This window comes from Ptiloglossa arizonensis, chromosome 6 (assembly GCF_051014685.1).
Source record: "Ptiloglossa arizonensis isolate GNS036 chromosome 6, iyPtiAriz1_principal, whole genome shotgun sequence".
Lineage (NCBI taxonomy): Eukaryota > Metazoa > Arthropoda > Insecta > Hymenoptera > Colletidae > Ptiloglossa > Ptiloglossa arizonensis.
Genome location: NC_135053.1, coordinates 18,493,600 through 18,518,131, shown reverse-complemented (window position 1 = coordinate 18,518,131; position 24,532 = coordinate 18,493,600). Strand labels below are relative to the sequence as shown.

Sequence of the window (24,532 nt, the reverse complement as noted above, 5' to 3'; positions counted from 1 at the left end):
TTGTCTCGACTACAGTTTACGAATGTACGTCTTTACGAGTATTGTTTTATCGATTACAATTAACAGAATACACTGGTCACACATTTGAAGGGCGTTTTGTGTATTCGACACGAACATAAAATGACGTGCAGGAGACAAAATCTAATACAAAACTCCATCCAAGGACAAAACTGGTTTGAACAAACAATGGTGAGAATATACCTTGTCTCTTCTTTATGCAATCGTTACGATAATATTTTTTATTTATATTATCCGGATATTTACCAAAAAACTATGGGAGAATCAATAGATCGAGTTTGAACTTTCAAGGAGAAGTATTCTAAAATGAAACTGACACGCATAGAACGCAGTATCATTGCAGAGCCGCTGAAGCAGCGTTTTAAAAATATCCTTGGCTTTAGTACTAGCTCGACGGCTGACAAAACAAATCATATCTCTGTCTTGGTTTCTAGAACGGAGACGCGATCATCGTCGCGTCGACGATTGTTGAACAAAAATAAGAAACACAAGGAAACGAAAACTGCGAATTCTCATGGCTGTAATTGTCCTATTAATGTCAACAACAGTGCTGATAACGATAATAGTGGCGACAACGCTAGAAACAGCGGCGGAAGTGGATGTGGCAGAACAGCACCCGCAACGAAATTGCACTGAGCACCCTAAATTTTATGCTAGCCGTTAATGGATATAGAAATCTGTAATACTTACAATGACGACACACTGTCGATAGACAATCGTGTTGGTACGGATTATAAATTATTACAATAGTGGTAAAATTAACGATAATACTTGTAATAATCATAATAACGATAGTAGCAGCAGTAGTAACGATGGCAATAATATTACAGTATTAATAATTACATTTAACGTCGTTAACAACGGCGTCGCGCGCATAAGACATGACTTCCGACGGTGTGTTTCTCCATGAACGATGGAATATTTAAGATCATACAATAATAATAATAATAGTAGTAATAATAATTAATAATAATTATCATAAGGCGACGCCACCAAGGTAAGCTTTTAATACCTCCGAAAAAGTCTGTGGTGTGTGTTCGGAAGCCAATTATAGCACGCATTGCCTCTTGATCCTATTATTACATAACTAGTATCGAGCACATAATTTTCGGTCCTACCGTAAAATTTTTTCTCATCGGTCACACGTGCGAAGTATGATAAACCAGGGGCCTACACGCTCTGAAATCAAGACAGCATACCCGCCAAAAGCGGAGGGCGAGAAAATGAATTTCTTCAAGATTACGAGAATAAATGCGCCTCGAACATAGTATATATATATATGTGTATGTATATGTGTGTTGTGTGTATGTATGTATATATCTAGTCATACAAGCGGTTATCATAATAGAAACGAATTTACGACTCGCTCGTGTACATACATTCGTCGTTTGGCGGGTATGCTGTTCCAAAAGTCGCTTTTTTTTTTCGTTTTTGTTTTCGTCACTATCGCATTCTTTCATACAAGCACATGCAAGCAGGGGCAAGCACGCGCCACGCATACACACACTGAAACCCTACCTCCCTTTCTCGCCCTTATTTCGGTTGCCTTTTTTTTTCCGTTTCTCTTTTCGGTTCCTCTCCTTTATTTTCCCTCCTCTTCCATCGCGCACTCTTATCATCTACACGTACAACCACGCAAGATCAGCAGCACAATATTTTTCTCCACGACTCCTTCGTCGATCAAAGCAGTGTAGTCGAGAGTACGGACAGGCGAACATCTGATAAATGGAGTGAACACGATAGTAAGGCTTAATGTAATTTGTTAGTAAATTGTAATATCCCACGCGCTCTCTGCTGTGTCGTTCTGTGCACAGGCGAGCCTATTGCCGCGCAGATAACGCACTCGAACGACCGGCTCTCTCGCTCTCTCGCTCATCACTCGAGCTTTATTATTATTATATCTTTCTGTCCACTGTTCGAACGGTTTACCGTTTTCTATTATTTCTCTTTATTCGTCTCCTTGAACGATGTCTTTCTCGTTTCGGAACTTTGTTACCCCGTTATCTCTGCTTCTCTCTCCCCCTCTCTGTACAGCTATCATCTATTGTCACTCCGGCAAGACGCCTCGATCGTTCCCCATATCCGTTCTGCTTATCCTGCATCGCTCTCATTCGTTCGCCGCTTATTCTTCGCCGTCTCACTTTCTCTGCCTGACGTCGGAATCCTTGTTGGGCGTTGGCTTACTGCGGAACAAAATGAAAACGATCAGACAAGGACTCTTCGAGCAGACCGGACAATCGCCGTGAGTTTACAAGGTTTGCGAGAATGAGTCACGCAATTGGACGAGGAGCAACGAATCGATATGTGGCAACAGTGTTGCATGGCAGGTTTGAAGGATGTTCGATTCGATTAGAAATAACCGTGCCACGCAAAAGGACCATGAACAAAGTTACACACCGATTTGAATCAAATTTCTTTAAAAGATAGAGAATCGAAAAATATTTGACTCGTAATTCAAGTGTTTGCACAGACTGCGTATAGTTTAAAAGATATTTAATTACGAAGATCGTGTTTAACGCTGATGTGTCAAGTATTACTGGAAGTTTATTTTCACCATATTGTTTAGCTAATCGGTGGCTCCATCTCTCGCCTCTTAACAGAGAAACATGTTAATTTGCTCTCCGGGTGAGTAATAGATTATCGTCGGATAGAGTCTCAAATTAAAGACGCCTGAGCACTCTGTTATGGAAATATGTTGAAATGATAACTATTAGTATTTAGCAACTATTACCGATTGTTATCAGAGAACTTCGTGTTTTGCTTATTCTACTTTTTACTTAATTACTCTAAGAAATTATACTTTACGTGATGATTAATCATATGCTGAGCATGTTAAGATTAATTCGAGCGAAAGAAAGTAAGGTTAGTTCGGTTCACGGTCAACATTTTGATGTAGTTTGTGAATTACGCAGAGTCATAGGCTGTCACTCTAATTGACCAATCGGAGCTACAGTTGTAGCTGTTAAAAGTAAACTATTTCAATCTACCAAAACTACCGAACACAGATCAAATATTTTTCGGTTCTCTATCTATCTACAAAGATTGTGTGATACCCCAGTTAGCTAGCGTTTACTAGTACGCTCATTATCGTTTTATATAAAGTGAACTAAAATACTTGATTCAAGTTTCACACTAGCTCTCTGCTTGCTTTAGTTCTACGTTGCTCTCGTTTGTGGAAACCCCAGTAGAGCTGAAAACGATGACACATCTTCAAGAGGAACGGCTTAAAGAAATAGCGGGAGAGACTCAATCGCGCCGGAGCAGACGATCGACGGTGTTGTTTGGCAGAGAAACGTAACTGAATAGCCTTGTGACCAGGAAACTCTGACGGTGGCGGTGTTATAGGAGGATCAACGGGAAGGTCGGAGGGCGGAAGGGGTCCGCGCAGTGGAATGTAATATTCCATTCTGTCATCTGTTGTTGAGCTAAGATCACGTGCAACAACAGCGTTTAACGATTAAAATATCAAAACCGTACGATAAGACCATTACAGCTCTTACGTTCTCACACTCAACAGAACTAGACAATCGTTCGTTTCTGATACACTTCTAAATGAAATTCGTCAATTTACCTTTACCTAAAATTAATTAAGAGCAACGTGACAAACTTTTTTTGTCCGTGAGTTTTGAACGCGGAAATACTCTCTTTGATATTAGGGGATTGATTTTGACAAAATTTGAAAACACATTGAAGATAGGGGTATACGTACGTGTCAGGACTCTGGTCGGTGTCCGATTCCTCGAGTTCAGCCTTATTTCGTTTCTTCTCGTAAACTAGGATGATGGCGCACAGAACAACGACCTCCGCGCAAATGCCTAAGAAGGGCCAGAGGGCAGCGAGCTTGTCTTTGACCCTGAGGAATGTATGGGCCTCTGCCACGTGACTCTCGTCGATGTCGGACCAGTTGTACGATACCCTGCAGAAAACGTTGCCGCGGTCGTTCATCTCGATGTTGTCGACAATCAGGACGGTGCCATAGATTCCCTTCTCTTGGTCCCGGCCGATCTTGACGCGACCTTTGCTGCGAGTGTAATTCTGGTCCCCGAATGTCCATGATACTTTGATACCGGGACTCTGTTTACCGGAGCATACTAAATGCAGCTTCTCCCCTTCCACAACGCTGACTGATTCAACCAAGTGCGCTGTGGGTTTCGCTGCAATCCAAAAAAGTTGTTCAATGGAAAATTTATAAACACGTAGATCTTCACGTGAGTATTATAAACGAATTGGCAAGGTTCTCCCGATGAAAATGAGTCCAAACACGACTCCATTCGGACTACTTTTAATTATAAGTTGTTTAAACAACGTTGTTTCGTAATAATCCAAACGAGGTGGTGTTTGGGTTCATTTTCATCGGGAGAACCACGCCAATCCATTCGTAGTATTAATACCGCGATTTCGTTTGGTTTATCCGGAAACAACGTTGTTTAAACAACGTACAATTAAAAGTAGCCCGAATAAGGTCGTGTTTGGGCTCATTTTCATCGGGTGGATCTCGCCAATTCGTTCGTAACACTTTTTTAACGGTACAACGAAGAATATACAATCGTACCCTCTCTTCATCGTCGAGATAAAAATTGACGATCACCGGGTGGCTTTCGAGCGAACGGTTTTTGATGTCGTTACTCTGTATTATTTCCACGAGAGAGCAAAGGAGGTCAACGTGTGACGTTGAACGTGCAATTAAGGGATTTTCTTTTTAGACAAAATGAAAAGATCGCCGGCGACTGATACTCACGTACGATCCTATACTCCGAGGAGGAATCGCGTCCTTTGCAAGTATAATTTCCGTACAAGTCGTCGTCGCTCTCCAGAAGCTCCAGGGTGCCTGTGTCGTTGTCTAGTTTAATGAGGTTCTCGTTGCCGGATAACGCTGTATATATCGGAACGTCATCTTTGAACCAATTCACCTTCGCACCGGCGGACTTGTTCGCGCATTCCAGCACAAGGGGCGTATCCTTGGGTGTAAGTACTCTAATCTTGATGTCTGTGTCACAGAGGATGAATTGCGTTAGCCTATCAACGGTTGTTCATCGTTCTTGGCGCGGTAAGGAGTATCGCACAAGCTACGCCAAGGCGGTAGCCATTTTCTAAATTTCAATATATTTAAGTTCAGCGATACTTTCTTGGACGTTGGACATGTAAAATTCAACGAGTATTTACAAAACTTTTAGAACCACTGGTTGTACGAAAAACAAGAGAGATTATGCGGGATGGTTAAAAAATTTGTGTCAACGCTTTGATACACGAATCTAAGTTATTAAAACAAGTAGAAACGGTTGTGTAAAAACAGAACACGGATATACCATAATTCTCGAACCGAATATTAATATACGTTCGGCGCACGTTTCTTTTAACCTTCTGTAATTAAAAAATACGATTGATTATAATCCGTACGAGCTATCTTTATATAACATTTTTTACTCGTTTCAACGTTGTAGATTCGTCCCTCGAAGTATTGATATGGGTTTACGAAACACCCTGTATAAACGTCTACTTACTGTACTGTAATTATGTAACGTATTTTTCGAAACTCCTGAAGCCGTCTACACACTCGCGAAGAATCCACGTTATCTTTAATATCGGTTCTTATCGAAACAGTCCGGAGCGCTGTTATCTTATGAACGTGTAACAACAGCAATATAGAAATCGATTTATCATCTTCGTGGTTAAAATGCAAACACGTGTAGTCCACATACTTCACTCGCTCTGGATAAAGTAAGAACGATTCGTAATTTATAGCACGAGCTTAGTTACGTTATCTTTTTACCAAAAAAAAAAGAAAAAAAGAAAAAATGTAACACTTTCTAACAACGATACTTTGCTTACACTTAAATTTTACTTACAATCCGAATAACGTTCCGTTTATCGAATTCACCGATTATCTACTTAGATCCGTTTGTCGCGGACACGAATTTCGAAATACTTTCTGAATTTTTCATTAATTAATTACCGAACGAGCCAACTAGAGCAACAACTCTTCCACTACTTAGAAATTCCACGAAGCAGAAACAAGTCTAATGGTCTATTTGTTCATCTAAAGATCTTGTAACAAGGAAAGAAGTTCTACATCAATTATGGGAGGGGAGAGGGGGGGTAAGGGTTAGCATACATTGCTATATCGCTTAATTCTAAATGTAGGACGTTCAGTTGCAGTCGGCCCGTAAGAATATCCTCAAAGCTTTCCAGGGCTCGAGTTCTCTCCTAGTTACGGAGAAACACATTTCTCGCTGATAACAACTCGTGAGCAAACAAGAGCCCCGATACGAACAACCGTGCCGACGACTGCAACTGTGAATCACGTCAGGGGAACGTTTTCCGTGCTTCTCTAAAGTTATAAACAATTTCTTCTCAGCGACGAACGGAACCGAAACTGATCCGTTAACGTACTATTATTCGTTTAATTCGTTAACACGATTGAAACGGAACCGTTCCTCAATTGGTCGCAAGCACTATGTCGTTGTCCCGTTTACAACGTAACCATGTCGATGATACGCAGAAACGCGAACGTAGAGTCGGTATTAATTGCGATTAATTACCGTTTACGTTCGCGTAACCGTATAACCGTTGCGGCTGACAAGTACGAAAGCGGCTAAATCGGTCACAGTGACAGCGAGGTCCACGATGAATGACAGAAATCATCGGACCGTTTTCGTTTTCGTGTAAAAATCACGGTGACGTTTTTTCGGCCCGTGGAAAATTCTTGTGCAACAAACGACGGTTCGACACGCAGACAAAAAGCAATGGAGAAAGCAAACATCAGTCCGATCCAACGACAAATATTCCAAGCCCAGGAAACTTTCTAAACTTCATCGTGGCAAACGAACGAACGAGCCGTGGTTGTGCGTGGACTGATGAAAAAATCAATGGCGAACGATGGTATTCGTTGCTTATAGGGCTCTCGATCGGTTCGGGTAATTTACAGATGATGGGATTGAAACAACGTGAAATGCAGGATGACAAAGACAGCTGAAACTTTTGCAAATGTTAAAAGGACAGTCTGTGGCGCTTTTAAATTAAAATAACAGTATGTATGACTTAAAACACTCTTGGAGTTTTTTTTTTTTTTTTGATGTTGAACATTGTGAAATGTTCAATCTCACAGTCTCTGGAAAATCTGAGATCAGAGAGAGAGAGAGAGAGAGAGAGATTATACAGGGGATTACGTGAAACTTTGGGACACGAGAAAAGGGGATAAGGCAAAATTAAATAGTTATTTAGCGTCCTTAATTTTTCATAACACTACTATATATTTATGCGCATGTGTGTGCACGTATGAATCTGTAAGTTACAGTTCCATTTTTTTTTTTATCATTGATCGATTCTTCGCATCATTCTACGTATAAAAGTATTAAGATACCAACACTGAAAAGTGCATACTTGACGAGATATTTAGATACAAAGCATGTTAGGTTAATTACTCACACGTGTATAACTTCAAGGTTGCTCAGTATCTCGCAAAGTATGGACTTGCCTTTCGAGGTTTGTGTTTTAATATTTTTGTACACAGAATGGCCAGAAGGACAGATATATTTAAAAAAACAATCATGATTAAAAAAAGGGGAGGGGTCACGTGCAACTTACATGTGCATGTATGCGCATAAACGTCCAACAGTAACGAGCATTTAAAACCGCTCAATTTTTCCTTATAATCTTTTCTCGTATCTCAAACCGTTTCGACGATACCGCTCCCCAAGTGTTCCATGAAATGTTCTGCATACAAGAAGATCTTGATCTTTCTTGCTTCCAGATAATCGAAGTGAATTTCTCTTTTTAATCTTCCAACTTCTTCAATCTGGTGAACATTTCTGCCATCTAGCGGTGAAATTTGATCGAGGTTAGTTTTCAACAACAGTGCTTTAGCTTGTAGCTTGCCTTTTACACAATTATATACTTCTGGTTGGATTAATTTTCAGATAACGTATCTGTTCTCTCACTTGGAAATATATCTCGCGCATTGAGTAGCATTTGCCACATTCAACGTCATCGAGGTACTCATTCACACCTTTCTAATTGCCACTTTTATTTCCCAATGGCATATTTTCCAATGCCAACGGAGTATTTAGATATCCAGGGTAGAGTCTCACCATGCAACAAAGCGTCACGCAAACAAACACCACCACACTACGTTTACATGGAAAAGCATCGTTATGCAGGGTACACACGCATCGCCAAACATGCAGCAAATAGAACAAGCAAGCTAAGTGTCGGGTCGTTTCATAAGTCTCTGTACGTTTCGCTGGTCGAATATTCGATAGTGTACAACCAAACGCAAACGTGATACCACGCTGATGCGAACGAATCACTCCTATTGTTACAATATTTATTCCTTGAAAGCTATCGTTCGACTTGCGTATCGAAAACTGAACGTTCTCCTCGCCATTTCTGACTCACTCCTGCGCTGCAAAGCCGAGAACGAGATAGAACGAACGAGGAGACAGCAGACGAAAACGTTAGATTCCTACTTCGTTTCCAACCGTTTTTTCACACGCCTGATACTTCGTCCTTCGCGCGCAATAATATTTCGTCCGTCTCGTACCATTCCTCGATCGTTTACTATACGTCTGACTCGCTTTCGCCTTCGACAAGAAAAAAAAAAGACGAGAAAAACGACCGCCGGTGACCGTGTCCCCTCTTCATTAAACAGCACGCGCCGGTCTCAAGCCACGGGTTCTCAACAAGTAAATACCGTTCACACTTTACGAATTTACCAAGGTTAACCGTGCTACGCGGAGACAACAGTGGTTATCAACCAAATCTACCAGCCAATGTTTAACGTATAAACTGTTCGAAAAATGAAATCTTTGGTAGCCGTATCGAGTCGATAACAATGAAATTGGTTTCAACGTAACGTGTACACGTAAATTAATTCCCGGTACAAGATACGCCGCTCTGTTTACGTTCAATACTTCCCGTGTACGTGGACATTTGTTGCTCGATTAAGATTTCTTGCAACAACGGTACAAGACTTATGAAACGAGCGGTGTAAACGGGCCGGAGAAACACGGCATATACGAACCGAAATATATCCAGAGATGAAAGACTTCGCTGCTGTCCGGCGCGCACTTGTAGTCTCCGTCGTGGGTGTCGGTGGCGTGCATCGCCCGGAGCGTGCTGCTTCCGGTGCCCACCGACGAGTTGACGACCAACTGACCACTCGCCAACTCCGGCTCGAGCGACTGTCCGTTTCTGGTCCATCTGATCATATCGTCCGGCTTCAGGCCGCTGCACTCGATCGTCCAAGGTTGGCCCTCGTGCACGATAGACGCCCCCGTGTAGGTGACTTCATCGGGAAGAACATACGAGCACACGTCAAGAGGCATACGACGGAAATGGGGGATCGGATGGTGGTGATGGACGTCTGGTTTTCACGAGGATAAATCGTTTCCTATGTGGCGGACGGACGTGACGGTCGGGAACTAAAGAAAATTGTCCCGGGAGGTACCATGAGGTAAGAGGAACGTTTCTTGACGCCGCCCGTGAAGCATATTTACTTAGGCCTGGTTTGGTACACTGGAGAGGCCCGGAGGCAATGCCTCCTAGATGGAAGTCAAATATACTGGTCAGAATTTTTCTAAAAGATTATCTTGCTATTAGTCGGGATCTCGCATTACGTAAAAACGCCGCTAACGACTAATAGCATTATTGTTCTCGCGAAAATGCAATTTACGAACGAAAAGACGAATTTCTGTCGCATCGTCAACAGCACTCGGAAGCATTTTTTTTTTTATTTTTTATAGCTTCTTGCGGTAGTCGTGTGTTAGAGAGGAGTCCAGAATTTAAAAGCAAACATCAAGCTTGCTTGCTTGCTTCGTGTCTCTAGGTTTCAACGATGATGGATGGTAATTCGTGAATGAACACAATCATGTTTATTGAGATAATGTAGATATGTGCAAAGCCTGCTTGCCAACAGATTACCAAGGTAATCTAGGTGTATCGATAAATGGTTTCACGTCGCATTACTCAAAGCGAGAGGGACCGATATAAGAACACGTATACCCAAGATCTACCTTCATGGATGACACAGCGTATCGGGAAGGACAACTGGAAGATTATCGAAATTCGTCATTGATCGTCCTAAACAGTGGATAGTAAGTTCATTTACCGTCTCACTGTTGTTTCGAAGTCCCAGAATTAATTTATGGTAACAATTCGGATACAGCCGAATGCATATTAATATTTACTATAAAGCATAAGAGAAAAAAAATACTTTCACGCGAAAAAATATCGATGACCTTGAAATCTCGAAGGGGGAAACGACCTTGGAAGAATTGGAAAATTGTTGAAACAATATCTAAAACATTTATTCGTGTCATGAAAAATAAAGGAGATTGTTAAGCAATTCGTTCCATGAATCAACATTTCCACCTCGCGACGTGTATAAAATAATGCACGTATTTTACAAATCAAATTTTTTTACACTTACGGCGCGTACGATCTTAACATCGTGCACGAACGATCACAATAAATAATTATTTCCGTTGACGGGAGTCCGTATACACATTTTCAGGAATTTATATATACGGCCATCTTTAATGAACGTTGTGTCCACCTCACGAAGCATTATACATGTACGATTTTTATAAATGGATGACCGTGTCTTGGCACTGCAAATACATATATGCTTGCTAGAGGGTCAACAGGTCACTTTTCGTTATCTCCGAATGATATTTATAATTACGCGAAGTATTTGAAAAATTCATTGAAAATTTAAAAACGATTAACGTCTCGTTCGAGTTCGTTGAACGTTTAACTACCACAATATAAATATAGCGGAAGAAACTTTTTGCACGTTACCCGACGAGATTTTTCAATCCATGATTTTTCATTTTAGTAGAAAATAGAAGTCGTACCCCGACTCGCGGTAGATTTAAGCTTCGAAACCGGCCGGCGCCAAAAAGTCAATCACGAAACCCTCGATGGCACGGCGAGGGAACACGTTAATCCGGTCCCCGCGGCGGGCACACACTCGATTGTATTTATTTTTAGCGATTTATTCTTTTACAACCCCGTCGTCCTCGTGAACACCAACTCGACCAGATGAAATTATAATGCATGCAGGCTGGGGGAAGAAAGGGACTGATAATCACGAACACGTCGGCTGACCTATAAAGTGCTCCTCTGGCTTCTGCCTTCCTAAGCGCGATTTAAGAATACACAGGCGTAGATACGAAGATCGATGTTTGTTTGGTGTTTAAATATTTACGTAATGCGATTTCGATACAGAAAGAGGATCACCTGAATCGTTCGTGTGAATGCAATACACAAAAAGCGTTGATATCGATTGTTCAAATTTCCACCGCTATATTTCTCATATAGAATATTCTGGTAGAAAAAGAGAGAGAGAGCAATTCTTTTGTGCATAATCTGACAGTGACTGGGTCTCCGTGATTTCGCGTCGAGAGTTTACAAATGAATGAAGACAGATAAGAACTGGAATCGGGCCACTCTCTCTGTTTAGGACACGATTTACAGAGTTGGAACGCGGTACTAGAACGTGAAGTAGGATGGAAAAGAGATCGATACCGGCGAACACGTGCCATATGACCCTAAGCATCAAAAGTACGTATATATCGAATCGTGTGTTGTATATAGGCGTGGAACGGGGGGGGGGGGGCTGAAAGCTCGCAGCTCGTTCGTAATTCAAGATGTCGCAGACTTTCCGCAATTGTCTGCGAAAGAATCTTCGACGAACTTGATATTTGTCAATTGTTGCAACTTTAATGATTTATCGGGGAAATTCGATTCGTGAGAAGTGATTATCGAATATTTCTCTTCGGGGATGTAAACGTGAACGTAATTTAAAATATAAAAGTAGCGCGTAGCGATGAAGGAGCGTGTTTTCTTAGTCACTGTGAGAAACCTGCTCGAACTAGATCGAACTGAGAACAGTCGCGCTCGCTCTCTTGTACAGAATAATTTTTTATTTGTTCCTGGGAGCTCGAGTCCCGCGAGAGGTCCGCGATGAACTTTTCTGGGAGCGCGAAAATTTTCGAGCATTTCTATGCAGAAATACATGACGCGATGGAGGACGCGGGAATTGGGACGCCCGTGATCTAGGACGCAATTTGGCAAGTTGGAATTGCACGTACATGCGGGATGGAGAGCGTCGAGTTAAGAGAGCCAATGCTCGTGAACACGTTCCTTTACCCTAACGATGCCAAAGGTCGAAATATTTCCCACCTACTGCGCCGCGTTTGTTGTCGGACCGTTAAACTCTTTGCACGCCCATAAAGGAAAGGCACGATACCTCCTACGATATTTAACAGGCGACTAACAGGCGAACATGTTCACGTTCAAAATTAGCTAAGGGACTGGGATATCTGCCACACGATTTCAATTTGCACGTAAATGTTTCCACGTCGTATTATTAATTTGCTCGCAAGCTTGCAAGCTTGCGGGCTTACGAGATAAACGAATTTCAAATACAGGTCACTTAAATGCCGGTCACTGCACTTCCTGATAAATTCATCGGCTCGATAGAAGAGAGGGTGGAGCCAATCGCGATGCGACTTTCCAATAGGAATACGTTGCAATTTTTCTGCACCAATAAACTCGCCGAACGGATGAAATTACTTTATCTCTGGAAACGACGACCGCCATTCTCTAACAAGAAATACATTCTTGGTGACTCATACGTTTCCATGGAGCCCATGGACGATTGGATGTTTCCCGATACCGAGAAATAAAAAGTGCCAGAGGGGGGGGGGGGGGCGATCTTTGTTCGCCGCGTCGAGCATTTAATACGCGAGGTAGCCACCTCTCCCGTTTTCGACCAGGGATACCGGTTTTAGTATTCTATCTCCGCTCGGAGCTGGTAAAGTTTTATAATTCTGCTAAAAAATACTGAGAAACATTTATACACGAATTACCCAGGTGTTTTTCCAAAAAAGTAAATATATCTCTATTTACTGTTGCCGTGTTCATGGTCTCGCTAACAAATGCCGTGTTCAATGTCGAGGGCAACCCAAGTACAAAGGAAAACATTATAACTCTGTCCAGGAACACGGTTTAACGGTTCTGCGTAAAATAGTTTCCTGTTAGCGAGTTAATTAACTTCTCGCACTGTCCACTATTACCAGGCTTGCAAACTCCTGCTTTCATAATATGAAAAGGTGGCAACCCTGTTAACACTGTGCATGAAATTCTTAGACAATTAGTTTCTATATCAAATGTCCTCTCTTTGTCCTTGTTTTATATACCGTCTGGAGACGAGCAAAACAAACACCGTATGAAATCCGATATTACCATCCAGCGAACAAAGTAAACAGAAACAGCTTGCGGACATTAATATTTAACGTTCAATGAATTCAACCGATGATAACTTTTCCTCGTGTGGATGACTAATTTAATCTTCTAAACACGTTTCGCCAGCGGCTTTCACTTCACTTAGACGAACTCGGAAAAATTCGAGCAAACTTCAGACCTCGTAACTTTCCTATCGAGTGATCAAGTACGTAACAATTTTGAAGAAACCATCCAGTATGTTTTCATAAATGCTTCTGTATCGATATTTAATCCGACCAGTTCTTTGATGCAAGGAGGTAGCCAACTGAACGGAATATTTCGGTCGATTAAATATACCAAGAAATATTAATACAGTGTAATTAAATGAGAATCATAGACGAGAAATTCGTTAATTAATTTTTTTTTCTAATTTGTTGTCTCGTACATCGGACGAGAAACGAGTTTTAGCACAGGCCAACGTGCGCTTGTTTACGCATGTTTACGTCAGCTAGTCAATAAAGCGGTCCTGGTTCTCTTACGTCATTCTAGGGCGGGATAGTGGATACGTGGCCACGAGCATACATCCATTGCCAACGATATACATGCGATCGGTTACAGCAATGCAGTATTTCAAAAAACAGATGTGCAACGAAAACTATTGAATTGTAAACGTGGTCACGTGCCGTATACAAAGTGTCCAGTAATTCATGGTACACCTGAAAAGACGGTGATTCGTTCAAAAATAAATCGAAAATTAGAAATAATATTTTTCTTCTTACGTGGGCACGTTTTCGAAGAAATCGGGTTCGAAGATGCGAGAATGCGCGCGCAACTGACTTGCGTCTCGACTAAACGGATCTCGCGAGGATTACGCCTGGATTAGGTTCGTAATAAAAAGTTTTATAGAAATCAGCGATAAACGTTACATCGATGTCCACGAATTACTAGAGACACTGTATATCAAACCGCGAACATCGACAAGCAAGCAACCTCGCAATTGAACGTTATAGAACAACAGCGTTTACTTTGATCATTTCTTTCCATTCGAGTTTCCGCGTTTACCGTGCCATGAAAACCTATTACAGGTTTCTTGGAAAGCAGATAAGTGTCTTCTCGCGGTAAAGGGAGGGTTAGCGTGGCTGCTGCGACGACGATTAGTTTATACCTGCGAATAAAGTTACAGCTTTGTAAATCAGTGATTTTTCTGGGTTCGATCGCAACGTTCAACAATAATAAAGATTCAGCGCACGTGCTTCTTACGTGAACATCAATGGGCATTGTTTTTGATGCCCGATATCGGTCTGATTATTACACGTAACTACATATCGTTGGTACCTGAAAAACATTCCCCCACGAAAAGATATCTGTGCGGTAACGTTACATAAATAACACACACTGTCAACATGCATTAAGATCGTTGGGATGATTCAATGCGACTCAAAGAGTGGGAGCTTGAATCACCGGTAGATGACATCAAGTAAACGAGCTGACTCCATCCACTTATGTCTCAATGCACAATTAATAACGGGTAATAATTTATTATTCGTGTAATAATTTTACACGAATTTCAAATATGATACAACGATTTACATATATCCGTTATAAGATCATTTCGTTCAAAGGTTGTACGTGACAATAATCGTTGGCTTGTAATTCGTGGTTCAGTTTCGGTCGGTAATATTATCTTTCCGATAAGGTACGATGACAATGGAAATATCTGCGACCCGAGGACGGTCACCCGAGCTTTGAACCGATAGGAGAAGCGTCTCTTCAGTGTCCGACCAACGGTAAATTGCAGAACGACACGCGTACGCGAAACGTCCAACGTGACCCAGACGTTTCGATGACGAATAGGTAAAATTACAACGTCGTGCTACAATAGCGTGCATAGAAGTCGATACACGTCACGGCAGTATTTGCCAGCAGTGGTAACAAAGGTCGGGCATCAACTACAGACGTGATTCACCATAACAACTCGCTGCAGTTTGCATTATCGTAACGAAACAATGTAAGCTTGAGCCCATTTCGATATCGGTATAATTTTTTCTCGATCGAAGCGCTATCTGTCCTTCGGACGGACAATACGTTAACCACATTATCTTTTCCTGTTTACCGGAAGACGTTTCTTCGAAAAGGAATAAAAACATATCTGACAAAGGGATTCAAACTTTTTTTTATTATAATCGTCACGATATATATTATTTTCTGAAAATACATTCACGAAGAAACTAAATCGACAGAAATCGATCGAGTTTGATTTTGAACGTGAACCGTTATAGATTCAAATTGTGAACCGATCAAAGTGTGCTGCTATTTATAACAGCTACAACCATAATAACGTACATCGGCAAAATAAACTGAACTCGAAGTTGTTCCAGGATTACCAAGGAAGAGGGTAATTCTGAATATCGACAAGTTTAAATAAAACGATCCTTCCACCAATCTCCGTCGATTGCAAGCTCGTTATCTATGCACTGATACTCGCGTTCGAAACCAGTTCTAACCTAGACCTAACCCAGACCTATAATACAGAAAGACGGACAAAAGTTTCAGCCGGTTCGGTCGGCGAATAGTTATGTAATCAACTAAAGATACTCTAATGAATTTATTTTGGTGATGCATAAAGTAATTCTCGTAGCCGATATACTCGCGAACCGAATAAACCGAAAATGCGTTGGCCTAGTTAGTTCACGAGGGTCACTAAGGCTGCTTGTATATCAGCTGGATAACGTAAGAAAGCTAGAGCCAACCGATCGAAGCACACGAAACCGTTCGTGTCTTCGCGTCGCACGGGAAGAAACAGAACAGCGAACTTGGCGAAAAACGTTATTCGGAATCGATCGGTGCAGTCGTGTGCCCGCTATCTCGAACAATACATAGATGCGAGGAGAGATATTTACTCTAACCTACTGACGGAATTGAAATTTTTATACCGGGATCGACATTGATAAACACTAAAATACGTAATATAAGATCCGTCGTAAATAATGTCCGTTATCTAGGATGAAGATTCTTGCCTATGCTCGCGAATTTCAACTGTACGGAACACAAGTCCGTCGTGTCGATATATTTCTGTATCTCTATTGAAATAGATATAAAAAATGTGCGTGTATCCTATGGTAATGCAGGTTTTGCTCAAGAAAGGGATGCGTGGATAATAGTGTAAAATGTCGAGCAGTTGCAACGATTCGCGAAATTTGACGACGAGAATCATAGGAAGTAAATAGAAAAAATCGAACGGTTTAAGTATGGCGTTACTATCTTTGCGTTATTCTATGGTATACGCTGAAGGGCCAAAAATAGACGCGCGCTCCCAGGTTTAAACGTAAGCATTCTTCTCGTCTGGTTTGCGTGCGACAGCAAAACAGAGCGGATGAAAACATTCACCGTGCAGAGAATAGAGGTTAAGTTTACATTTCAATAAACAAGGCACGCGCGCTAAGAATATAAACGACAAAGACACATGTTGATCCCGGCAATTATATAAAAAATAAAAAAAAATCAAATAGAAATACAGTCCCTATGTACCTTGCGTTGAAAAGTTTGTACAATCCTAAAATTGTGCGCGACCCTCTCCGATCCCATAACATAGCGAGCATAAAATAGTAATTATGTTCGTAGACTGATCTAAATATAAGTATCTTGACGAACAGTTGAAATCTTTTCAAGTGACGCATTCTCGAAGTTTGGTAGACATACCCTGAATTTAACGGACAAGATTTGAAATCGAGTTCTTTGTAATCAACTCTGTAGATTTTTTGTTAATCCTTTGATAACATTTGAATAAAAAAAAATATATGTTCCTCGATTACTGTTCTCATGTAAATTTTCCGCAGAACGTCTGCGTATTATCCACCAGACACTAGAAATGTTATCACATAAAAATCTCGCAGTTTGACGTAATTAGCGGTGGAACAACGAACTTCCGTGTATCGATCGCTAAAAGTCACTAAAGTTTTCTGGGTGGACGCAAAATAGGGTCAATTGTTACGCAACAAAAGTTGCTTGGCGTGGGTACTTTGCGTACGTCTCTCGGAATGTAGCTGCAGCATCGAATGCGAGCGAATCCCGGTGTCTCGCGTCGGTATGAACCAGGGGTGCGCAACTCGTGTATCCGTGAGGGTCAAAATTCGACCGATACACTGTCGGATTGCAGTCAAGAGGCCCACGCATGTCATGTCTATATATACGGACATTTTAATGACATAATAAAAGGTGTAAAGATACACCTAAATACACACACATATATATATACATACATGGCGGAAAAAAATACAGGAATATAATATTACACATAACGTATAAACAGAATACGTATCTTTGGCAATACACTTCGATACAGATAGAAAACATTTCTGCGCGAACGCCATTGCAACTTCTACGGACAGCTACAATATATGAAAACGCGTTGTACAATGCTGACATCAATAATAATTCCAGTACAAATCATGAATTTGCAAATAAAACGATTAGCCATCTGCATGCGTGATACTTTAAGTACTCCGCGTATCGTATCGGATCGAACGTCGTGAACTATATATATATATAATGATAATCAAATCGGAGTGGAATATCATTATTCCAGATCTCAATTTTTTCGGAGCCACTTTACACGATCTCGCAGGGGAAACTTTTTGAACTTTCAGACAATTCACAAAAGGATCATGTTAAAAACGGTTGATAATTGTCGCGCATTTTATGCCGCGCGAGGCCACCGCACGTTCTAACGTGATGCGGTATAATCAAAACTAAAAATAGAATTTCATAATCTGTCATGATATGTCCGCTTTAATACGAAATACCGAAGAAAGTTGCGCATTGAAAAACTGACGTTTTCTGCTTGAAATGGGAACGATTAGAAAGCATTCCATACATCGAAAACATAACTGTATTAAATTTGGTAAAATTACTTTTTTGGCAATTAGAACGCGTGCCACAAAGATGCGTGTAGGGTACCATGTGACAACTACGTCATAGTACTGCCGAATTCCTTGGAACTGACAATGTACAATGAAATTTGGGTATTCAATTCGGGACATAAGAGTCCAGTATCACGAATATGTTTTAAAAACATTTCGGAAGAACGAACGAAAGAATTGCAAGCTACGATCGAGACAAATATTTCCCCAAGAATGTATCACGATTAACCTCTCATTCGTTTTCCTATCGCAAGATCGGCCTTGAGGGTCACATTTTTCATTGATGCGCAAACAAATCTTTATTGGAGCAAAAAGAACGCATGGAATTTTTCCAAATTCAAAGTTAAAAAATTTAATTTCAAAAATAGAGGTTTCCTTCGGAGAGAAAATAACACGAAGAATCGTCTTTGTTCACGATTTAACAACGCGACTAACTTACAAAACGATAAAATATACAAAGGCAAAGGGTAGAGAATGAGATACGAATAAATGAACAGTTGAATGGTGGGCAATCCGAAAGAGAGGATAAGTCTCACCTGCCTGGATCGTGACGAGGGTGCCCGCTAAATATAGCATCCCCAGCAGCACAAAAGCAGCTCGCCTCTCCATCTCGTGGCGCTGATGTACGCGGTGGCGCGTGACTGTGTGCACTGTGCAATACTAACGATTCCCGTTCGAAGAAGGTTTCTAGGGAAGAAACCCCGAAATAAGGGCGTCTAGGCTGAGCTGTCGTAGCTCCGTTTCCGCGATCGTTGCCGCCGTCGTATCGTAGCCGTCGTTATCGTTGTGGTCGTCGTTGTCGTCACCGTTACCGTCGCTGTCGTCTCCTATAACACCCTTCTCGTTGTCGGCAGCTCCTCCTTTTCGGCTGTCCACTCAGCCAACTACGATCGAGCCCCACTACTCTCTGCGATCGTTTACACACGCACTCGTCACTTCGAGCCACGCCGTACCATTGACGTCTAAATTCTCTTATCGTTATCTCGCGTTGCTTATATCTCGGTGAGCACAACAATACCGCGATCCCGTCTACAGTACCGTCCCTTACTGCCCGATCGTCTCGAGATCACTCGAGAACCAACGACAATTAGCACCACGAGCCGCAGGAACGGCAATGTCAGGAAAAATGGCTACCACTGTCTTCTGCTTAATTTTCTGCGCGGTGATCTCTCTTACTTTCTCACTTCTCGTTCCCTCCTTTTCGCTCCCCGGCACACTGTTCGCATACGTCCTCTAACGTCCGTCCTGTGAGCTTCACGAACGCATGCGCGATATACTCCCTTCCAAAGAGTAAATACGCGAGTAATTTTTTAAACAGAGTTTATCACAATTAACGTGTGTACTTATAGATAACGTACGAGCGATATTGAGTGTGATACGATTTTTAATCTTCTTGCATTGTGCTTCTCTAATTTCATTTGGAAGTATAATTTTACTCGACGATCCAATCGTTAAAGATTATTCATTTTAAAGGTGTATAGACTTGTATTGACGAAGTGGCTATTAAACTATTGATGTTACTCTTGCTACAGGAAGTAACGTAATAAATCGAAACTTTAAAAAAGTGCTACGTCATAAATTTTTGTAGAAAATGTAAGTTTCTGGTTTCAAGTATATATAATAAATAAGTATTAATCGCAACTCAAGATACATATAGTTGAATTCATTTATTTAATGATATTTTTCTCATAAATCTCAATTAAAGTACATTCTGTGAAATAAATGTATGAAAAAATATTATCATAAGTATACAAAATGGTTAATAAAATCGCGCCTTGTGATAATTCAGTCCTGCCACATAAAAAACTCAGAGCATATAATGATGACAATGTATTTGCAAAAATATTTATACACGATCTCAATTAATTGATAACTATGATTACATTTTCAAATCAAATTCGATATCTTCCATTATGTGTATGACTATGGACTTTATACAATTTGTTTATATTAATTATATTCCGAGTGTATTAATTTATATCCGTTTCAAGGGAAAGTTACCAGCTTTACACGAACTACAATGAATTTCGAGAGAAAAAGATAGATTTTAAGATGCCAAAGCTGGTGACTTTCTCTTAGAAGAGCAAAAATTACTGCTTCCCGATCATTACACGAACCATTTGTAGTATATGAAACTTTTAGGTAAGTAACTGACAGTGTCATTGGGAAAACATTTAAAAATATTATCAGTACATACATAAAATATATGTTTGGAAAACAGAAAAACAATCAAATTTTATTTTTCCATACATGCAATTTATTTGTAGTTAAAATACATCGTGATTATGTGCAATGTTTTTGAAATTGTTTGATTGTTGAAATAATTATTTTGTTGCTATTTAATTTATAATTTATTAACATTATGCAAAATATTTGCAATTTAAGCGAAAGGTATTATTTATGTTACGTAAATTATGATAAGTGCCGACGTGGCATCAACCATATACTATGAATACTTCGATCTATTCTTTTCTAACAATTAAGATTATCTTCGTTCAGTTTTTATGATATCCCATTATCGTCTTATAATTATATTTTTAACAAAGCGATATATATTTACAACATTATACCACAAAAAATGATAAATATTTAAGACACATGTAATTTTATATTAAAGCCTAAATTAACCAGATTTTAGAAAATTCTTTTGTCATTAAAGTACAATAAAGTTAATAATTAAATCTAGTAATTAAAAATTATGACACCTTTAAAATAAATATTAATTTTTGTAGTAAGAATTATGATGACAAATAGTAAAGATCTCTCAAGATTAAAGGATGTAAGTGAACATTTCACGGAGGAGACATTACGGATTATACTTTGTACTGTACATAATGGAGAAAAAGCATATATATTGAATTGGGAATTTGATGAAGCAAATGCCAAGGGTGACAACTATTTGTCAACTGTTGATAAAATTAAGGTTACTGGAAATGTTGATGGTAAAGAAGTACAAGTTAGTTTGGTAGTAAAGTCTCTGCCAAATAATGTAGGCAGAAGAAACACATATAGGAGCGTAGAATTCTTTCAGAATGAGTTTCAATTTTATAAAAAAGTAATAACTGTTTTATTATTTTACTTTTTAAAATCATATAGTATTTTAACCATTTAATATGTATCTTATTGTAAGGTGATTCCAAAATTTGAAAAATTTCTAAATGATAAAGGACAAAATGAAATATTATGTACACCACGTCTTGTAGCTGCTTGTGGTGATGGTAACAATGATTACTTAGCAATGGAAGATGTTACCCTTTTAGGGTATAAACCCATGTGCAGACAGAATTGTTTAAATGAAGATGAATGTATAATGATTTTGAAAACTATAGCAAAGTTTCATGCAATTTCTTTTGCATATAAAGACCAGAAGAAAGAAGAATTTATGAAATTCATGGAAAACTTAGATGAAACATATTTCAGTGATATTCATTGGAATTGGTACAAGAGATTTCATGTAAGATTAACAATCATTGTCAATTATAGAATATCACTCATTATAAACTTCAGTTTTTATAAGTAATACTCATTTTCATTATAGAAAAAAATAGTAGATATTACTAAAAATGCATTAGCAATGGAGTACCCTGGTAGCAAAGCAGAAAAATGTTACAATTCTTATAAATTTGGCGATTTGTACCAAAAAGTTGTTGATTTTTGTAATCGCAAATATCAACCAACATCTGTTATAAGTCATGGTGATTGCTGGGCTCCAAACTTTTTATCTCGAGAAATGGATGTAAATAAAGTTTTAATGCTTGATTTTCAACTGGCAAGATGTGCAAGTCCAATCTTGGATCTATCAACCTGCATTTATGGTTGCACTGATAAAACACTTTGGGACAAACAATTTGATAAATTGTTAAAACTTTATCACAATGAGCTCTATAATACTATTGCTTTACTTGGCTCAAATCCTGAAAACTTATACCCATGGAGTACATTTATGAGTGAGGTAAAGTACAGTTATGATTCCTTGTAAAATCTGGTATGATTTTTTTCAGTAAGGTCTGTAGAGTTATATAATTAAAATTGTTGTAGGTAAAAGAACAATTTATTTTTGGTGCAATATTTGCAATGGAGATGGTGCCACTTAGCCTACTGGATGAATCTGACACATTTGATTTGGATGCTATTATAAAAAATGATACTACGGTGGACATAGCTGATGTATGGACATTGTCAAATATTAAATCACAAGATGGAAGGCTCAGATTAGCCAATATTTTTGTCCATGCATTTGAGAATGGATTTTTATAATTTTTTAAAATATGCAATGTCAATTTATACTTTCATTTATATCATATATATGGCAAATATCTCCTTCATGTTTCTGTACATGAATCTCATGCCATGTATTCCTACATGATAGAATTTGCATTTAGTGAAAGAAAATACTTAAGCAAATATATTTTATACATAATGTTTATTAAATGTGTAGCATTAAATAAAATAGAGACAATCTGTATTTGTATAATTTCAATTATAACAACATAGTCTAATTAAAATATAATTTGTATAAGAGTAGATATAGATACCCATTGTTCATTCATTTGTAAGCAATGGGTATTTAAACTTTTTCTTTTATCACTTACTTATGTTAAGGAATCAGAGAAGTTTTATAGAGAACATCTCGTTTTTGTTTAACAAAATACATCTATTGCTGGAAAGCATAACTCTTAAAGATGTATGCATTATTGAATGCATTCTTAATATTACAATTTGACATATGCAAGCAAGTAATTTTATATAAAAAAAAAATTAAAGAATATTTGTATTTGTCAAATCTTTGTAGTGTAGTTTCTTACACCACATTCACGAGAAAATTTTTTACACAAATAAGAACTTATGTTGGAATAGAATCAACGTACTTTATGCTGATTAATGTTTATAAATTCTGATGTTGAACATTGTTTGCGAGAACATTACTGGCATCAAACACAGTAGTATCCTCATCATCCTCCTCATCTAACGGTAATGGTCGCATTTCAACATCTTGTCTATGTGCAAGGACACCATACTTTCTGACCATTTGGGCACGTGTTTTACTTAACCTATAAAATAATTTATACAAAAATAAACTTGAAAGTAAATGACATTTATAATTTATATAGAATTTGAAAGTGCCTAAGGTTTAGAAAGCTGAAAAAAATGTCAAACTTTTAATGAACAATAAATACCTAAGACTACGTAACACGATATAGGCCATAACAAGAACACTTAGTCCCACAAACACATAAAGACCACGCTTTACAGCACCAGTGTTTAAGGTAGGTGCATGTCCTTTAGCTGCATGCTGTTGAAAAGATATATATGTATATTATAGCTATTACAAATAATACTTTTGTAATTCCTGAATGGAGTAAATAAAACAAGTTTTAATGGGAATATTCAAAGGCAGATAACAAAGAAATTAAAAAATCACTTCAGCAAATCAAACAATGTTAAATTCACACACTAACCTCTTCTTGTGGCTCTGTCGTATGTACAGTTTTATTAACATCTATCGACAATTTTGAGGTTACATTATTCACGATTTTATTACCCTCAGGAATTGCTGTTGTGCCGCTAGGTAATACTGTATTTTGTTGCTCATTTTTTTGCGCGCTAACTTTCTTGTCGGTTCCATTAACACTTTTGCCTATCAACGTGGCTTCAGGTACCTTGCTGTTTATCCTAAAACTTCCATTGCATACTGCGCTCTGTGCAAGCAGGAAAATCAACAGAAATATAAAAAATTTTATCATCTGGATCTTCAAGCGCGTCATTGTGCCGTGTCATCTGTGAAACAAATTCTAGGAAGGAAAACAGCGCAGCACTACGCGTTGACGTTTAATCGCGGGCTCCATGTTGACCCGGCTTATATGACTAACACCTTAACCCGTTTTGACTTCAACAGCTGTTCGCGGTATGCTCACGAACAGTGAATGTACATACAATCAAATGGATTTACGCGCGATAGTTAAATATAGATCGCAGAACATCAACAATGTGCATTTATATATACGTGTTTAAATTTATTTCGTGCTCCACTTGAAAGATACTCCTTGGTATTTTGAGCGTTCACAATTGTAACGAACGAATGTGTCAAGATTTTTGAAAAATTATATAGAAATTTGCACAATTAATTAAATATCTGAATCTACGCAGAATGTATCTTTAATATGTGACAATTTATCTACTACGCACTATTGATATTTTACAGGTCTTCAAGGAAGACACTTATATTTCATAAAATCAAGAGTCTTTAATCGTATTTAATTACATTTTATATCTACACATAAAAACGCATGGCGTTAACTTTACATGTAATACAGTATCATTTACACATGATATTATTGTTATCTTCGAAATTATTAATCGTTATTTAC

General features: G+C 39.0%; 5 protein-coding genes across 8 annotated transcripts; 3 read left to right on the top strand and 2 right to left on the bottom strand.

Annotated features, from left to right (window-relative positions):
• Positions 1–527: 527 nt before the first annotated feature.
• On the bottom strand, positions 528–19,356 carry Bsg (immunoglobulin domain-containing protein Bsg). 2 transcript variants are annotated; one of them, XM_076313631.1, is made up of 5 exons: positions 18,701–19,353; positions 9,038–9,301; positions 4,757–5,005; positions 3,728–4,172; positions 528–2,201 (listed from the first exon to the last, which is right to left on the bottom strand). In XM_076313631.1, the coding sequence occupies exons 1-5, from the start codon at positions 18,771–18,773 to the stop codon at positions 2,156–2,158; spliced, it is 1,077 nt and encodes a 358-aa protein (XP_076169746.1). In that variant the 5' UTR covers positions 18,774–19,353; the 3' UTR covers positions 528–2,155. The 2 variants fall into 2 exon arrangements, with proteins under 2 accessions (XP_076169746.1, XP_076169747.1); XM_076313632.1 differs by lacking the exon at positions 9,038–9,301 and having other exon boundaries at positions 18,701–19,356.
• On the top strand, positions 1,273–3,676 carry LOC143147909 (uncharacterized). The gene is made up of 2 exons (XM_076313634.1): positions 1,273–2,260; positions 3,172–3,676. The coding sequence occupies exons 1-2, from the start codon at positions 1,986–1,988 to the stop codon at positions 3,314–3,316; spliced, it is 420 nt and encodes a 139-aa protein (XP_076169749.1). The 5' UTR covers positions 1,273–1,985; the 3' UTR covers positions 3,317–3,676.
• LOC143147910 (uncharacterized) lies at positions 6,036–10,360 on the top strand. 2 transcript variants are annotated; one of them, XM_076313637.1, is made up of 3 exons: positions 6,036–7,045; positions 7,769–7,855; positions 7,935–10,360. In XM_076313637.1, the coding sequence occupies exon 1, from the start codon at positions 6,647–6,649 to the stop codon at positions 6,989–6,991; it is 345 nt and encodes a 114-aa protein (XP_076169752.1). In that variant the 5' UTR covers positions 6,036–6,646; the 3' UTR covers positions 6,992–7,045; positions 7,769–7,855; positions 7,935–10,360. The 2 variants fall into 2 exon arrangements, with proteins under 2 accessions (XP_076169752.1, XP_076169751.1); XM_076313636.1 differs by having other exon boundaries at positions 6,036–7,855.
• On the top strand, positions 18,807–22,629 carry LOC143147905 (uncharacterized). 2 transcript variants are annotated; one of them, XM_076313629.1, is made up of 6 exons: positions 18,807–19,757; positions 20,156–20,306; positions 20,897–21,219; positions 21,295–21,618; positions 21,703–22,116; positions 22,203–22,629. In XM_076313629.1, exons 2-6 carry the CDS (start codon positions 20,294–20,296, stop codon positions 22,419–22,421), a joined length of 1,293 nt encoding a protein of 430 aa, XP_076169744.1. In that variant the 5' UTR covers positions 18,807–19,757; positions 20,156–20,293; the 3' UTR covers positions 22,422–22,629. The 2 variants fall into 2 exon arrangements, with proteins under 2 accessions (XP_076169744.1, XP_076169745.1); XM_076313630.1 differs by lacking the exon at positions 20,156–20,306 and having other exon boundaries at positions 18,808–19,757.
• Positions 22,575–24,347, bottom strand: LOC143147908 (uncharacterized). Its single transcript, XM_076313633.1, has 3 exons — positions 23,624–24,347; positions 23,342–23,457; positions 22,575–23,215 (listed from the first exon to the last, which is right to left on the bottom strand). The coding sequence occupies exons 1-3, from the start codon at positions 23,927–23,929 to the stop codon at positions 23,050–23,052; spliced, it is 588 nt and encodes a 195-aa protein (XP_076169748.1). The 5' UTR covers positions 23,930–24,347; the 3' UTR covers positions 22,575–23,049.
• Between the last annotated feature and the right edge of the window lie 185 nt (positions 24,348–24,532).